At 36.9% G+C, this 18249-nt stretch overlaps 1 protein-coding gene across 2 annotated transcripts in view; it reads left to right on the top strand.

The window, feature by feature from the left end:
* The first annotated feature begins 12022 nt into the window (after nt 1–12022).
* The window catches only part of WDR36 (WD repeat domain 36), a 45619-nt gene continuing 39392 nt past the window's right edge, over nt 12023–18249 (top strand). For both annotated transcript variants that reach the window (XM_077139000.1, XM_077138999.1), the window contains exons 1-4: nt 12023–12296; nt 14513–14540; nt 16372–16472; nt 17384–17501. In XM_077139000.1, coding sequence (XP_076995115.1) covers nt 12135–12296; nt 14513–14540; nt 16372–16472; nt 17384–17501 — 409 coding nt within the window. In that variant the 5' untranslated portion in view covers nt 12023–12134. The remainder of the gene's footprint in view (nt 12297–14512; nt 14541–16371; nt 16473–17383; nt 17502–18249) is intronic.

Here is an 18249-nt window from a genome sequence, read left to right as displayed (position 1 = left end):
ATGGACACTATATTTCTTAATAAAATAATTGTCAAATTAGCTTCTTATGAATGATCCTTTCAGTTTGGTCAGTAGACAGTTTTCACACACACTTCCTGAGGGTTCTCACTTTTCTTCAAGTCTCTACCTCCCATCATCCTTGGAGCCCACTGGCCACCACACCCTCCCTTGTATTGAACCTGTTGGCTATGCTGTGGGAAAGAATATTTTGGGGTGGGTGGCTTCAGGATGCATTCCATTAATAATTTTCTTAAATTCAGTCATCAGTCCTTGATTCTCTTGGAAGAGACAGAGGCAACAAAAGGGAACAAGTGATGTCAAATCCAGCCTTCTATTCTTGAATGTTTGCTTTAAGCTACAGTCACAGGTGTCCTTTCACTCACCTTCCACTCAGAATTCTGAACACCAGTGGGAGAGACATCATAGTGCCTAGGCCAAAACAAAGCTTTTCCAGGACCCAGGCTCATAGGGCTGGGACTGAGCTGTGACTGGGGTGGGGGGGGGGGGAGGTTTAGTGTCCTTAAATCCAGCTTACATGCCAAAAGGTAAGAGGAAGCTTTCATCATATATCCAATGAGCATTTAATGAGCACCTACTGCGTGCTGAGCCTTCAGCTGACTACTGAAGGTACAAAAGTAAATAGACACAGCTCTTAGTCAGGAGATACTCAGAATATAGGCAAACAGTTTGTTTCTATTGTTTTGAAGGCTATCAGGACACGTCTTCTCGCCAAAAATCTTCCTCTAATCACCTGACCCAGGGCCTTAAATGCCATCACTAAGGAAATCCCTTTGGGTTTAGAACAGGCCAGTGTTCACTAATTTCCTGTGCAAAGAAAGGGTGGGGGTAGGGCAAGACTTTAAATATATTAACTCCATCTTAGGAGGAATTCATTTATTGTGAATTCACTTTCGTGGAACGAAATATCTTCAAAAATGTTTCTCAATGCTTTTGACCTGAGTTCTCTAAGAGCAGAGAGGAATGAATGATTGAAGAGAAAGGAGACAGCCCAAAGACACCCCATTAAATGCATTTTATTTGAGTCTTTTGCTTTATCTTTAAGAATTCATGTAATTATATATTTTTTCTTCTATGTGTCTTATAGATATTTGGACGTAAAAATTATTTAAATTACTTACTATCAAGTAAAAATTATGTGCAAGAAGATTTAATATGTTAATTTAATTAGAACTTCTCCAATGTTGTAAGAAATATGGATTATATATTTCTGCTTTTTGAAATGTACTGAGGTTTTCTTGGCTAATAAAAGGTCGATTCTACAGATGTTCCATGGTAAACAGAAAGTTGCAAATTCTAGTTTTTAAGCATATAGAGTTGGAGATATACCTTTGGGACTATCTTATTAATGCAATTAACATAATCTTTGTCCTTCTGTCTCTGTCTCCAGTCACCGGCTCAGAGAACTGAGTCAAAGTCTCCTATTGCTGTTATAGTTTCATATTTCCTTGTCTCCCTAAAATCTTGTTTTCTAGATGCTGATACTACTTTGATTTAATGTGTAAAAATTCATGAAAGCTATGCATTTATTGAGAATTTAACCCTTTACCATTAAAAAATGTTCATATTTCAACTGCCAATAATATATGCCCACTGTTTTACTCTCAACCTTTTTGATTCCCTTTGTTTTAGATATGTCTCTTGTGTAAAGCACATCATTTTAATGGGGAGGGGATATTTGCTGTGGGTTGGAGGCAAATTGAGGCATGTTTAGTTTTAGTGCCGTCATCATATTGTTATTTTCCTATTTTATACACTTAAATTATTTTTAAAATTAATTTTAACCTAAAACAGGACTTCATACTTACTCTTGTTAAACTTTTCCAACTGACTTTTGTCCCATTATTCCAATATATTGAGATCTTGAGATTCTGAATCTTGATTCTATTGTTTATTATATAGCGCCTCCTCATAGGTTTCTTTATGGCTTAACTAAAGTTACTGGTAAGTATTGATCAAGACAAGACCATGCTCTGACTTTCAAAAGAGGCATCTCTATAAGCTGGTAAGGTCACTTTAAAAAAAAAAAGAAAAATTTTTTAAAAATAAAAAGATTCCTTTAACTTTACATATCTTAATCTCCATTTCCTCATTATATCTTTTTCAAAATAAAGGTCAGGGAAATGTTGTCAAATGTCAAAAACTTACTAAACTTATATCATTCCCCAAATCTAAAAATCAGATAGATTTATCCCCCAAAATATGGGATATATTTGTATCTCAAATTCATTCCTTTCTAAACTTACAAACCAACTGTCTGAGAACTGTACTAGAGAATAACATCAAGCTTGTTTGAGTTTTTCAGTTCTCTACTTCCCATTGTTCTTAGTGCAAACTTTTCCAAAAGTTGGAAGCAACCCAAGTGTCCACAAACCGATGAATGGGTAAATACAATGTGGCACATAAATATAATGAAATATTATTCTGCTGTAGAAAGGAATGAGGTCCTGATACATGTGACAACACGGATGAACCTTGAAGACTTCAGGTTCAGTGAAATAAGCCAGGTACAAAAGGACAAATATTTATGGCTTGTATGATTTGAAATAATCAGAGTAAGCAAACTCATCAAGTCAGAATTTAAAATATAGGTTACCAGGGCCCAGAGTGGGGACAGGGAATGGAAAATTAAGGTTTAAAATGTACAGCATTCTTATTTGGAATAGCAGAAATGTTTTGATAATGGATGTGGTGATGGGAGCACAACACTGTGAGCTTAATTACCAGCACTGAAATACATATCTGAATATGATTACAAGGGGAAATGTTAGGTTACGTATATGGTAACAGAATAAATTTTTAAAAATCCATGGAACTCATTCCATTCTACATATGCAATCAGTTATTCTTAATATCATCACATAGATGTATGATCATCATTTCTTAGTACATATGCATCGATTTAGAAAAAGAAATAGCAAGACAACAGAAAAAGAAATAAAATGATAATATAGAGAAAAGATAAAAATAAAAATAAAAAATAAAAAAATATATAAGAAAAAAAAATCCATGGAACTACACTAAACAGTGAACCCTAAGTTAAACCATGGACTATAGTTAATAGAAAAGTAATAAAAATGTACTATCAGCAATTGTGGCAAATGTTCCACACCATTGCAGGGTGTTAACAATAGGGTGGCATGTGGGAATCCTGTATTTTATGCATGATGGCTTTGTAAACCCACAACTTCTCTAAAAAAAAAAAAGTGAAAATTTAAAACTAAGAAAAAAAAATAGGATGATATAGATGGGAATCTTGAATTTTATGCATGTTGCTCTGTAAACCCACAACTTCTCTAACAAAGAATAAAATATGTGATCAGGAATCTATTATGTTCATGCTTCTTTACTTTCCTCCTATCCTCCCTCCTATTAGCTATGCTTTTTGTGAAAGAGGGGATTATGAGGTATTTAAAATAGTATTCTGGATGAGTTTAGATGGCATGTAGTGCAGACAGCGTGAATATGAAAATTTGGGGGGTTAATAAACCAAATGGATGTGGAGTTTGAGGAAGATCTGGTGAAATCATAAGAGTGTGACCTTTACCTTGTCATTTTTACAGAACACAGTAGATTCTCAATAAATATACTTAGTAAATGAATTAAAATGAAATTAAATATAAAGAAATCCTACAACCCAACAATAAAAATACAAACACCCCAATTAAGAAATGGGCAAAAACTTGAATAGACATCTCTCCAAAGAGGATATACAAATTGCTAAAAAAGCACATGAAAAGCTGTTCAACATCATTAGCTATTAGGGAAATGCAAGTCCAAACCACAATGACATGCCATTCCACACCCACTAGAATAGATACTGTTAAAAAAAAAAAACAACCAGAGAACTGTAAGTGTTGGAGAGGATGTGGAGAGATAGGAACAATCATTCATTGCTGGTGGCAAGGTAAATGGTGCAGCTGCTGCAGAAGGCAGATTGGTAGTTCCTCAGGAATCTAAGTATAGAATTGCCATTTGATCCAGCAATCCCACTACTAGCCATTTACCCAGAAGAACTAAAAGCAGGAACTCGACCAGGTATTTGCACACTGACTTTTAGAGAGGTATTATTCGCAATTGCCAGAAGATGGAAGCAATCCAAATGTCCATCAACAAATGAATGGATAAACTAAATGTGGTATATATACACAGTGGAATTTTATTCAGCTATAAAAAAGAAATGAAGCCATGATAACATGTACCAATATGGATGAACCTTGAACTGTACTGAGACACTTAAGCCAGACACAAAAGGACAAATGTTGTATGCTCTCACTGATAAGAGCTTGAGCAAAGTCGTAGAGTTAGAATCAAGAATATTACCAGGGGGTAATATTGTGGGTAGAAAATGGAGAACTAATACTTAATTTGTACAGAATTTCAATTTAGGTTGATTATAAGGTTTGGATGCTTAGTGGTGATGGTAGCGAATTATTGGGAGTGTGGTTAACAGTCCTGAATTATGTAGGTGAACGTGGTTGAATAGGGAAGTTTTGAACCATCTATTTTACTAAAATGAAAGAAGATAAAACATGAGAATATATTACAGAAAACTCTGTACGAATGTTAAACTGGAATGAATAATAAGAGTAGAAGAATGTTCTTTAATGAATTATAACAAGTTTGCAACTAATACAAGGTATTAATACAGTGGCATATGGGGAAAATACACCTAATGTAAACTATGAACTATAGTTACATATTACTATTTTAATGCTCTTTTATCAATTGTTACATGGGTACCACACTAATACAAAGTGTCAACAATGAGGAGCATATGGGAACTCCATATTTTTTACATGATTTTTCTACAAACCTACAACCTCTTTAATTCAAATCAAATAATACTGGGTGGGCCACGGTGGCTCAGCAGGTAAGAATGCTTGCCTGCCAAGCCCGAGGACCCGGGTTCGATTGCCAGTGCCTGCCCATGTTAAAAAATAATAATAATAATAATAATAATACATTTCGCAGGCCTGTGTATTGGGTGTTTTAAAAGTGTAATCCATGTAAATTGCTTCACACAGTGCCTAGAACATAGAATCTCATTAAATGCTGGCTACTAGTATTTTAAAAAAGTATAGTGATTAAAAAATTGTGGTGTAAGAGTAGTTCAGTGGTACAATTCTCGCCTGCCATGAGGGAGAACCAGGTTCAATTCCTGGCCCAAGCACTTCCGAAAAAAAAAATAAACTCAACAAATGGTGCTGCAATAACGGGATAGTCACATGGAAAAAGAATTAAATGTGATTCCCACCATAATGATGCAAAAAAAAGTAGACTGATAAAAAAAAATTGCTAACATCAGTTATAATAAATGTTCCACACCAGTGCAAGATGTTGGTGGTGGCGTGATGTAAGGGACATAATTAGAATTGTGCAATGATATTGATAAATCTAGAAAAAAATGAAAGTACAAGTAAGTACATGTCAAGAACCAAATGATAAGCAATCATTCTGTTAGCAGTTGTTCCTTAATTGCCAAATTAAGGAATTTGTCAATTACTCAGACAACTAAGTTTAGAGCTACTATATGACACAGCAATTCCACTGCTAGGTATATGCCCTGAAGAATTCAAAGGAAGGTCTTGAACAGATATTTGCACACAAATGTTCATAGCAGGATTGTTCACAATTCCAAAAATTGGAAGCAACCCAAGTGTTCACAAACTGATGAATGGATAAATACAACGTGGCATATTAATATAATGAAATATTTATTTCCAAGTGTTCAAGACTCTTTTATGCCAAAATAAATTACGATTATCTTGTCCAAGGATGTGCAGGCCAGATGTTCAAATTAGCTGGTTACTCTCATTTTCAAAATAAAGCTATTAAATTTTAGAAGTGGGAGAAAGAAACTATCACTCTCTTACATAAATATGGTCATGCACAGTTTTATTTGTTATATTAATTGCTTGAGTCCAAATCTTATTATTAAGGCACCAATTTTTCCCATAAATTAAATGCATATGGAAAAATAAGGATCAAAGGATATTTTGCGTATTAAACTTTAGCCTGGGTTCTAAGGTCACAGTTTTTTTAGTTCATGTTCACACATTCATGGATGGTTTCCCAAACCTATATCAACCAGGGCAGCTGCTCCTGAGGGGTGCAGCCTCTGCTACTCACCATGCCAGAATCAGCCTACTCCAGGATTTCAAAGCCCTTCTTAGCTCTAACCATCTGCTCAGGCTCCTCTTTCCACTACAACTAGTTCCCTTTTAGAGTCCTTACTATCCGCATTTTTTTTTTTTTTTGGTATGATGTATAGCAGGGTCACATTTCATTATTTTTCCATGTGAGTATCCTATTATTGCCCCACCGTTTGTTGAAATTTTGTTTCTTTGTTTGTTTGTTTTTGGGGAAGTGCCTGGACTGGGAATTGAACCTGGGTCTCCCACATGGCAGGTGAGAATTCTATCACCGAATACCCCTGCACCCACCCTTACTATCTGCATTTGACAGCAGACCTCAGAGAATACTATCTCAATCCAGCGATTCAGTGAACATTTGAACTTGACCTCTTTTATTCCCAGGAGGCATTTTCACCCATTCAAGTTGCCCAAGTAAGCAGTTTCCTCCTTCCAGTAATCAGTTCTACTCACCAAGGGAATTTATACAGGCTCCCCTTTGTTGAGTTTAAAAGGCCCCATTGCAGCTTTCAACAGGGCAATGAAGCATACTTCATTTATATATATACTTTATATATTTATTATATATGTACTTCAAGAATATTTACTCTCTTGAAGTAAGAGGAAACCTAGAGAAGGTAACTGCTCAGTTCTGGGTCAAATGGTAGATACAGGGTATCTAGTTCAGTGTTCTTTCTATTACATTACACAGCCTTTCTTATTTGATTCAAATATCCATCTTCTGCCACCTGTCATCTTCTACTACCTTGTCAGTCCATCTTCTACTATCTTGCTTAAGGACCTGCCACAGACTTGTGATCCCTGGTTGCCCTGCTGGGGACTTGCCACCGTCTGGCACTCAATTGGGCCAACAAAAGGCAAGATCCCTGACAAGTTTACCTTTTATAGATCATTGGGAGTCTGGATTTCTGACAGCCAAGTCAGAAAAGTCTTCAAGGAGACCAACAGAACCTCAGGGGTCATTTCCATAACATTGTCCTCTCATGCTATCAGCCCATATGTCTTATTAGTGCGACTCATTACTGATGACTGCTCAGCTGTGAGGTACTAGTATCACTGAAGAAGGAAGTAAAAGGATTTTTAAAACAAAGGTCATTGGTCCAGCCTCACTACAGGAGAGGCTGTTACAGGGATGCTTATAGTGATAGCATAAGCATCCCGGAAAACATTGTCTTTCCAGACAGCTGATTCTTTTTTAGGCTAAGAGCTAGTATGGGTACTATTGAAGACCTGTTCATTGTGGTTTCTTAATAAGATAAAAGTTTGTTCTTGGTTTTAGAAACGGGCAACGACCACCCATTTCTCATGTTAGATTCTTTGATACTTTAAAAACAGAGAGAAGTGTTTGATAGTTTAGAAATATTTCCATGGAAACAGTTGAAATAAATGTTTTCCTGCCAAATAGGGTTTCTTTCTCTACACTGTAAGATTCAAGCGCATTTCTCAAGGAGGCATGCTAAAATGAGCATTTCCTAAACTCTCAAAACTCCAAATCAAAATTGCTATTGCAACAATTTCATTTTAGTGAAATGTATCTGCTTACCAGGGGCAAATTTAGATCCTACTTATTTAGCAAATCCCTTCTTTTTTTTTCCTAGTTAACAATATTGGGTAAAACATATTCTGTAGTGGTATTCCTGAACCAGTGACAAACAGATGTTCTCACACATCTTCTACCACTAGAGGAAAAAATGGGGGCGTCAGAATGAACAACTTCCTAAGGTAAAAAGAGTACTGGACAGAGAGTGAGGACAACAGATATACATACCATCTCTTTTACTACTTAACTGGTAGCTGTAGTCCATAGTTTACTCATCTATGAAATGAGGGAATGGACTAGAAAGACCTCTAAATTTCCTTGTGTTTTTTACATGTTTCTGTTAATAAAATTAAATGAACTGTAAACATTTCTAAATTTGATTTAGAAAACTGAGCATAGCTATGTTGGTTATCTACTACGGTGTAACAAATTGTCCTAAAACTTAATGGCTTTAATAGTAATGAACACTAATGATCTTACAGTTTCTGAGACTGTAATTCAGAAGTGGCTTGGTAGGGTAGCTTCGGTTCAGTGTCTCTCATGAAGTTGCAGTTAAGATGTCTGCCAGGTCAGTTTAGTTAACACCATAAGTACATGGAATCTTGATTAGGGCATAAGATTTTGATGGTTTGTCCAGGTTAGTGTGATGCTCTGATAATTCCCAGAGAGATTTGGACAGCGAATAAAGAAGTATTTGCCAAGTCCCCTTGGGGGAATGGGGACATAGGGGGCAATATTCAACTTCCCCACTTGGAGAATTTTTGATACTCTTGCAAGCACTGGGGACAATCAAATCAATAGGCCGAGCTCTCAACCTGGGGGAGCACCCCTATGAAACTTACTCCTGCAAAAGATAGGCTAAGCTTACTTAAAATTAGGTCCAAGAATCACCCCCAGAGAAGCTCTTTTGTTGCTCAGATGTGATCTCTCTCTCAAAGCCAACACGGCATGTGGACTCACTGCCCTCCCTCTCTAAGCAGGACATGATTCCCAGGGGTGTAAATCTCCCTGGCAATGTTGGGCAGAAATTCCAGGATGAGATGGGACCCAGAATCATGGGATTGAGAAAACCTTCTTGATCAAAAGGGGGAAGAGAGAAATGAGACAAAATAAGGTGTCAGTGGCTGATAGATCAAACAGAGTCGCGAGGTTATCCTGGAGTTTATTTATGCATTATATAGATATCCCCTTTTTAGTTTATGGTGTATTGGAGTAGCTGGAGGAAAGTACCTGAACTGTAGAGCTGTGTTCTAATAGCCTTGTTTCTTGAAGATGATTGTATGATGATATAGCTTTTACAACGAGACTGTGTGATTGTGAAAATCTTGTGTCTGATGCTCCTTTTAAATAGGATATGGACAGATGAGTGAAGAATATGGATATAAAGAAAACAAATAATAGGGGAAACAAAGATTAAAATAAATTGGGTAGATGAAAATACTAGTGGTCAATGAGAGGGAGGAGTGAGGGGTATAGTATGTAGAGTTTTTTCTTTTTTCTTTCTTTTTCTGGAGTGATGCAAATGTTCAAAAAAATGATCATGGCAATGAATACACAACTCTGTGATGATATTGTAAGCCATTGTTTGTATACCATGTATGGAATGCTTGTATATTAAGAACGTTTATGTGTTTGTATGTTGCTTTATTAATAAAAATATTTTTAAAAAAATGTCTGCCAGGGCTATAGTCATCTGAAGGCTTGGCTGGGGCTGGAGGATCTGCTCCCAAGGTGGTTAACTCACGTGTCAAGCAACTTAGTGTTGGCTGTTAACAGGAAGCCTCAGTTCCTCCCCACATGAACCTGCCATATGGATGGCAGCTTGAGGGTCCTCACAGTATGGGACCCTCCCAGGTTTTAAACTCTCCCAGGTTGAGTATTCCAAGAGGAGGCAAGTCAGAAGCATCAACTTTGTAACCCTATTCAGTGTGAGAGGGGGCTAGCAGGGGCCACAGACGATTATGGACCATCTTGGAGGCTGGCTATCACAATACTCAACTTCAGTAACCAAAAGAAACTTTTCAGTATGTAAACTGCTCAGAAACAGTTCAATTTAGCCTTTTTAAAAAAGCACTGCCTTAGAAATGGCAACAAAGACATAGTTATGTATTTCATTTACCTAAATATTGTAAGCCACAATGCATTGAATCTAAGATCTACTATACCCACCACTGCATTCTAGACACTGATTCTCTTTAACTTGGAACCACTGCCAACAGGTCCATCTCTAACTGAAAAGAGTGATGGCTAGTTCCCTTCTTCCTACCACACCCTTTGCTGGCAGCTAAATAGCAAGTTACTCAAGCAGACAATTGATGGGCAAGAAGCAAGTTCGGGCCAACTGCTAAAAATGGAAATCAGCCCATAGCACCCTCGCTTCAAAAGATCACAGACCAACAGTTAACCCTTCTGCTATCACACTGCAGATTTTCCAAGACAGTCCTAATTTTTAAACTTCTGTCCCATTGCCAAGATCAGCTCTAAATTCATATTGTACAGCTACTGATTAACTATGTGAACATGGACAAGGTAGCTAAACTTCGGGAAACTTGTTTTCCTTAACTTATATGAAATTGGTCATGAAAATATGATTGCCAAATGTACGTTCCTCCCACTCCCCAGCTGTCCTTCCGTGATCTCTCCTTCACCCCCACCTTGTCTAAACCTTATGCTAGTATGAATTTTGGCACTAAATAATTTTGGAACTTTGAACAAATCATTTAACCCGAGAGCATCGGTTTCCTCATTTGTAAAATAGCAATAATAGCATTTGCCCTAAGTACCTCATAGCTTCATTTTGAGGATTATATTAAGAAAACAGGTGCCAAAGTCTTTGTAAACTGTTAAGTCCTCATCAGGGAACTTTTTCAATTATCTCCCTAAACTGCAAACATTTTCAGGGGCCTTTGTTTCTGAAAATAAAAGTAATACTTGCTTTGTACACAATTTAGAAAGGTTTAAAAACATACCTAGTACTGCAAGCCAACTTTGCAGGTGAACTCACTACTCTATCCCCTATGTGGGACATGATTCCAAAGGGTGATAATTTCCCTGGCACCATGGGATTCGACTTCTGGAGATGAGCCTGGCCCTGGCATCACGGTATTGAGAAAGCCTTCTTGATCCCAAAAGGGGAAAAGAAATGAAACAAAATAAAGTTTCAGCAGCTGAGAGATTTCAAACACAGCCTAGAGGGGTCATTCTGGAGGGTATTCTTACACAGTACATAGATAAACCCTATCAGTTTTTGGTATATTGGAGTAGCGAGATGGAAGTATTTGATACTATTAAACTACACGCCAATAGCCTTGATCCTTGAAGATGATCAAATATAGCTTTTAAGGTGTGACCATGTGATTGTGAAAACGTTGCAACTGACATTCCTTTTATCCAGTGTATGGGCAGATGAGTAAGAAAATAAAGACCAAAATAAATAAATAATAGGGTGTATGAGGATACAGGATGGTTTTGGGTGTTCTTTTTCACTTTGACTTGCATTTTTTGGAGTAATGAAAATGTTCAAAAATCAATTGTGATGACGAATGCACAACTATACGATGATACCATGAACCACTGATTGTAAAAGGATGAATAAATGGTATCTGAATATATAGCATTATCTCACTAAAACTGCATTTAAAAGTGCCGAGTAATTAAACACACTTGTACATATTTCTATAACTACGTAAAAAACTAATAATCCATTAATACTCCTTTTGTTTGTTCGTTATGAATAAGCTTATAGAAAACAGAAACAAAACCAATCTTTCTATTGTGGAAAACTTCAATGTTACCCTGAAGTAGAAGTATTATGTACCTTCACATATCCATTCTCCAGCTACAACAATTATTAATCTTGTTTCATCTAGACCCAACCTCATCCCTCTTCCGAACTAGTTTCGGATACTGCCTGGCTGAGAGGAAATTACTAGGAACATTTCAGTTCTATGGAAGTGTAACTATGTTGAAGCATATCCCCAGATATCATATTATTGCATTCAGAAATGTCAAGGATTTTTAAAAACATAACCACAATACAACCATCACGTAAAAAAAAAAACCATCATTCTTAATATCAACAAATATCCCATCAGTGTTCAAATTTTACCGCTATTCTCCTAGCTTTATTTAGCTGTAATAGCACGTGTAACCGGATTCAGTCTCTGTTAAAATGTCTCTGACCTCCTGCACGTCGAGATTCGGGGGATCCTGGTCTGCGGAACCGAAGTCTCGCCCTCTTGCGAGTTCCGGAGGGAACTCTTTTTTCAAATACACCGAGAACGGGGTCCGCATACGCGATTGGCAGCCGTCGGCGGAAGTGCTGGTGAGTCATCGGCTGGCACAAAGGATTCCGCTCTCAGATGCAGTGAAGTGCCGGGTGCGTGTTCTACATCTGCTCGGGAGCCGGGACCGTGGCGGCGATGGAGAGGGGCGCGGAAGGCCGTACTGCCAGCGCGCTGTTCGCTGGGTTCCGGGCCTTGGGGCTTTTCAGTAACGATATTCCACACGTGGTGCGGTTCAGCGCGCTGAAGCGCCGCTTCTATGTGACAACCTGCGTAGGCAAGAGCTTCCATACTTACGACGTAAGTGACCCCATCGGTCGCGCGCCTTCCGGGAACCACCCGCCTCCCGCTGCTAGGTCCTGGGGGCGCGCTCGCGGTCTCCTCCTCCCACCTACTTGGGGCGTCCCTTCCAGCCTTTCTCCTGCCCCCACGGCATCCACGTGCTGGCCTAACCCTGGCGGGCCCCCAGGGACTAGGTTCGGCTACTGCCTGGCTGAGAAGAAATTACTAGAAACATTTCGGTTCTATGGCAGTGTAACTGTTTAGTAAATATTTGTTGATCGCCTTCCCTTCATTCCCCTCGCATTTTAATGAGAAAGACTTAGAGACAACTTATTGGTGTAATTTGTGACTGCAAACTGGATTTCAGGCTAAATAGGAATTCTGGGGAGTGTGAGATTAATTCAGGGACTCTCCACATTTGAAGGCAGTCCAACCTATTTTTTTTTTTTTTTAACCAACGTCGAATATTTGGCTTGGTGCCACTTACTATAAGCCTTGCAACAGTTTCTTTGCGGTCTCATTATTCCGAAGCGCCGTAAATATAAACTAGGGAGCGAAATATTAGAACAATTAAATTATTTGCCCAAGGTCTCAGTGCTCGTGATGGTTTTCCTTCTTTAACGTCTCATCATGCTTGAAATACTTTATTGTTTGCGTGTGTTTTTACGTGCTTTACTTCTTTTCATCTTCTCCAAGGTAATTTATGTGAGAAGTGGAACACTTTCTTGAAGATGTGGTGATAATAGCCAAAGTTAACTAAGCATTTTTCCTGTCATCATGCTATAAAATTGTCTTCCTTGAAGAATTGTAAAACTAAATGAATTAGTAACTGGGAGTTGGAAGTGGGTTGAGTTCATGAAAGAAGAGAGGGGGCAGGAAATGGTAGACTTCCCAAAGTAATGGAGAAAGGGTGGGTTAGAGTGAATGATTAATAATGTGGGGGCACTTATTGTTATTGTTCTCCCTACTTGTTCGTTGCTTGCTAGCTTTTGATTTTGTTTATCAGAGTTTCCTCCCTGAAATGCTGCCTTTCTAATTGTCTTACTTTAAATGGTCTTGAAGTCTTATTTTTGGCACTGTGTTTTTCTTGATAACTGCACACACATATTTTCCCCTTTGCTGGACTTTCAAAGAGAATCTCTAGTTAAGAGAGTAGCAGGTTTGTATATTTTATAAAAATTTAGCAATCTACTTATGCGTACACTGAAATTGTCATTGTAATAAAGGTGATTTTTAAGGCCCCCCTCTAGTTCTAACACTGGTAATGCATTTTTAAAATTTGCTTTTATCATAACATCACAGTATGTAAGTGTTGTTGCCCAAGGACTCTCTTCACTGCTAGGATGAACCGGTGTGTTTGGCTATGACTTTTGAAACCGAAACTAACCTGGGAGTGAAAAAATGGCACTACTCAACCTAAGTCACTAGTTTGGGCCTCAAGTGCTCTAGCCTATGACCATGGCTGTATTAGTGTTCCCGTAGATTAGCTTTTTTTTTTACAGGGGATAATAGACGAGTAATGGATAGGGATGATGATGGTGGTGAGAATGCTAAAATTTATTTTGTATTTACTGTTTGGCTTCATTCTAAATGTTTTGTACAAATGTGTTCATTGAATCTTCAGAACAATCCCATGAAGTGAATAAGTAACATTTAACTTACAGATGAAGCCTTTGAGGCACAGGGAAGCTAAGTAACTTTCCAAGGTCACATAGCTGGTTCAATATTCATAGAGACCCACAGTGAACTTCAGTCTGTTAGCCAATCCTGCCCACTGCTTGTTTCAGTATAACCCAGGAAGTATGATTGTTTCTACGTTTTTAAATAGATCAAAGAAATCGAAAGAATTATGTTTCATGATTTGTGAAAATTGTATGGAAATCAAATTCTGGTGTCCAAAATTTGTTTGATAAGAACAGAGCCTCATTTGTTTATGTATTCTCTGTGGCTCTTTCCTTGCTACAGTGGCAGAGTTGGGTAGTTGCTACAGAGACTCCGTGACCCACACAGCCTAAAATATATACTGTCTGGCCCCTTACAGAAAAAGCTTGCCTACCCCTGTCATCACCACTGCTAGTAAAGTAGTTGAGAATATAAACTTTTCTAATCCTGAAAATTAAGGTTAGTGGTTATGAAGTTGTATCTTAATCTTCAAGTGTTAGGTAAATATCATAATTGATAAATGAAAAGTTTAATTTCATTTAAATGAAAAATTTAATCTTTTTTTTAAACAGGTTCAGAAGCTTAGTCTAGTTGCCGTGAGTAAGTATGGAATTTATTCTGAATTTATGCATGTTTATTTTTTCTTTACAAATTTTTTCTTTACAAATTTTTTGGACATAAATTTGACACAGAAAAGTTGCAAGAATAATACAAAGAATTCCTGTATGCTGTTCACCCAGATCCCCCAAATGTTAATATTTTACTATGTTTGCTTCCTTCTTTCTTCCCTCCCCTTCTTTCCCATCTCTGTTTATCTTTATATATATTTTTTGTCTCTCTTTATACTTTATATATACACATGCAAATTAGTATTTTTCTAAACTGTTTGTGAATAAGTTGCAGGTATGATGTCCCTTTACCCCAAAATGAGGCACTAAACATTTAAATGATATTTTTGTCTAATCGTTAAACTCTATTCAGTTTACCAATTGTCTCGTTAGTGTCTTTTAGTCTCTTTAGTTTCCTTTAATCAGAAACTGGACTTCAGACTTGCTTTGTGTTTCACGACGTTGATTTATTTCAAGAGTACAGGCTACTTCTTTTTTAGAATGTTCTTTATTTTATTTTATTTTTTTTTCTGATGTGTCTTCCTTATTAGGTTCAGCTATATGCTTTTGGTAGGAATAGCATAGAAATGATGCTGAGTTCTCAGTACATCATAGCAGCAGCTTGCTGTTGGTTAGTCCTGTTCTTGACTGTGATACCTTTCACATTTGGTTAAGGTGCCTGCTGTCAGGAGGCTGCCTATTAAAGTTACTTACTGTTTTGCCCTTTGTAATTATGTTACTGTTTTCCCCTTTGTAAGTATCTTGTGACAGATACATTGAGACTGTGTAAATATCCTATGGCATAGTTTCACTATTGCTTTTAGCACTTAATGAAGATTCTTGCCCGAGATAGCTGTTAGAATGACAGTTATCAAATAGTGATTTTCTGATTCCATCATTCCCCCTACCATAAGAAAAAAATTTCCCTTTCCCCACATTTTGGTGTTTTTCCAAATATATATAAAAATGTATTTTTTTTTAAGTGCTTACTGCATTGAAGGGCTTGCCAGGGCTTAGAGATCCTCATTTCACTGTCAGTTATGTACTTCGTGAGAGAAACAGAGGAGACATATCTGATAAATTTCATATTTTTAAGATTAGGAGGCAGAAGGAAGGCACTAAAACTTAAATTGAATGCAAAAATGAGTGATAAACCTATCAAAATAGTTGTCTGGAAACAATCCCAAAATAGAATGAACAGTGTGGAAAATGCTTGACATCCTCTGTTCTAAGAGCCCCCACTGCTCCCCCAAAAATAAATTAAAAAAAAAAGCCAAGGGCCATGTGACTAAGATAGTGAGAGAGTAATCGAGAAATTATATCATGTGAGAAATGGTTAGAGGTGATGGGCATGTTTACCTTGGAGAAGACTAAGTGGAAACCATATTAATTGTCTTTATTTGTTTGAAGGGTTGGTATGTAGAATACAATGTGGAGTTGTTGGATGGTCCAAGGGATAGAGTTAGGCAAGGATCTAGGTTTTGATTTATTTTTAAGATTTTTCCCGGAGTTATTATAGAACTTGATGTTCCTAAAGGTATTCACATGAAAGCTAGATGACCATCTAGATTATGTTTTTTTAAGTCTGTAAATACTACACATTTAGCCTGTAAGGGAAGGTCAAGATGATTTCTTATTCTCAGTCTGACAGTTAACTGATATATAAAATAACATTAACATCAAGAAGTCTCATCCTCAGCTCTCATTTATATACTTTTAAAAACATTGTTAACCATGAAAATCATGTTTATACTTGAAATTTCTATTTTGTTTCAAAATCTTAAAAATCTTTATTTTTTATTATGCTATTTCTTTTTGCCTAGGTAATTCTGTTCCACAGGATATCTGCTGCATGGCAGCTGATGGGAGACTAGTCTTTGCTGCCTATGGGAATGTTTTCTCTGCATTTGCCCGTAATAAAGAGGTTTGTATCAGTGAGCTGTTTTAACTTCTTTATCTTTCCTGGTCAGTAGTTGATTATCATGATAATGATGGGAACTTTAATGTTGCCATTATTTACTTGGATCACCCTTGAAATGTACATAGTGTTTTTTTAATGCATAGTCACTTTTCTGGAGGGAGAAAATACTGATTTTACCAAATTCTCAAAAGGATTAGGTAAAGCTGATGCTTTAGTTCAGTTCTCTTTATCAAGTATGAAGTTCAGAATTTTTCGGGCAACTTCTTCAAAATTTTCCTGCCCAATCAGATCTCATCTCCAGAGCTTTCTTCTTTGTAGAGTTAGTTGGGTAGGGCTTAGACATGTATATCTTGAAAAAGCTTTTCTGAGAGATTTGTGAATACACCAGCTACTTCATGTGGACTGGCTTTTTCATTATGAACAACTCCCCCCCCCCCCCCCCCCCCCCCCCATAACTACTCTTCTAAGTAATAGGGGCTTGCTCTCTGTTTGGAGAAGGGCTAGAGTTTCTTTTCTCTACTCTTGAGGAAGGATCTTTTCTGGTCTAAATCTATTATTTGGTTTCTAAGTTTGTCATGGGACAAGTTATTGAGATGACCTGGCTGCATGATGTTATACTGATTGAATTGGGTTAGGGACCCACCTGTGTCTGTCATTCCTCCTCACTAACCTCAGTGGGAAGTCCTTAAGCCATAGAGGTCACAGTCCTTTGTTCTTAGACCATTCTTTATATCCTTATTGAAGTAGCTAAGGAGCAGGCAAATGTGCCTGTTGCCTTGCTGTTTGTTAATGTAACCCTGATAATCAAAAGTTGTCTGCATTTCTTAAAGCTAGCATCTTCACTATCAGTGTGCTTTTTGATATAACGTGATGATTTAATAATATGAAATTCTTTTAAACTTTTAATATTGTAGGTAGTACATACCTTTAAGGGCCATAAGACAGAAATCCATCTTTTGCAACCCTTTGGGGATCATGTTATCTCTGTTGATACTGACAGCATTCTTATTATTTGGCACATATATTCAGAAGGTAAGGATTAACTAATTTATTTGCTATATCTTGGGATAGTGTATATTTAGATAAAATTGAAAACCTATATAAACATAACTTGTGTACCAGAGGTTTCACATGTAAACAGTAAAAGAATTTTTTTTTGGAAAGAATCTTGCACATATATGAGAAAAGTAAGTTCTTAAGTAGGAAATAGGCAGTTTTAGTCAGCTTGTTGAGCAAGCTACTTATATAACCTATTAAATGTTTTTCTCAACTAATATATTTTGTTTTGCAGTTCTTTAAGTTTAATAGCTTGTTATATTGTTTATATTTCCTCTGTAGACTGAATGTTGATATATCTACATAGCTTAGTAATTCTTTGTATTTTAAACTTTCAGTAAAAGAGATTATAATATTAAACTTGCAAATCTGAAATACAATATGTAGCCTTGTTCTCAGAACATGAATCCAGTGTTTTTTCACTGAAAAACTTTGTGTCTTAAAAAGTTAAGAGCTTATCACCAAAACATCCCTACCTTTCCTTAATGATGAATTGGGTTTGTCATGAATTAAAGCTTTTAAATTCTTTCATCTATTTACATTTTTAGCTTATATCACCTCTTGATTAACTTATTGTTTGATGCAGTAAGTTTATTTTTATTAAAAAATCCTGGCGACTTCCTCTTCTGGATGTTCTTTCATTCCCTTGTACAAATTAGTCACTCATTTCTTTGTTTTGTCTTTTGTTCGAGTAGAATGAACTGAATTCCAAAAGTGTTCCCAG

The sequence above is a fragment of the Tamandua tetradactyla genome, chromosome 21 (assembly GCF_023851605.1).
Source record: "Tamandua tetradactyla isolate mTamTet1 chromosome 21, mTamTet1.pri, whole genome shotgun sequence".
Classification (NCBI taxonomy): domain Eukaryota; kingdom Metazoa; phylum Chordata; class Mammalia; order Pilosa; family Myrmecophagidae; genus Tamandua; species Tamandua tetradactyla.
Note: the sequence above shows the minus strand (reverse complement) of the source record. Positions and strands in the feature narration are given on the sequence as shown.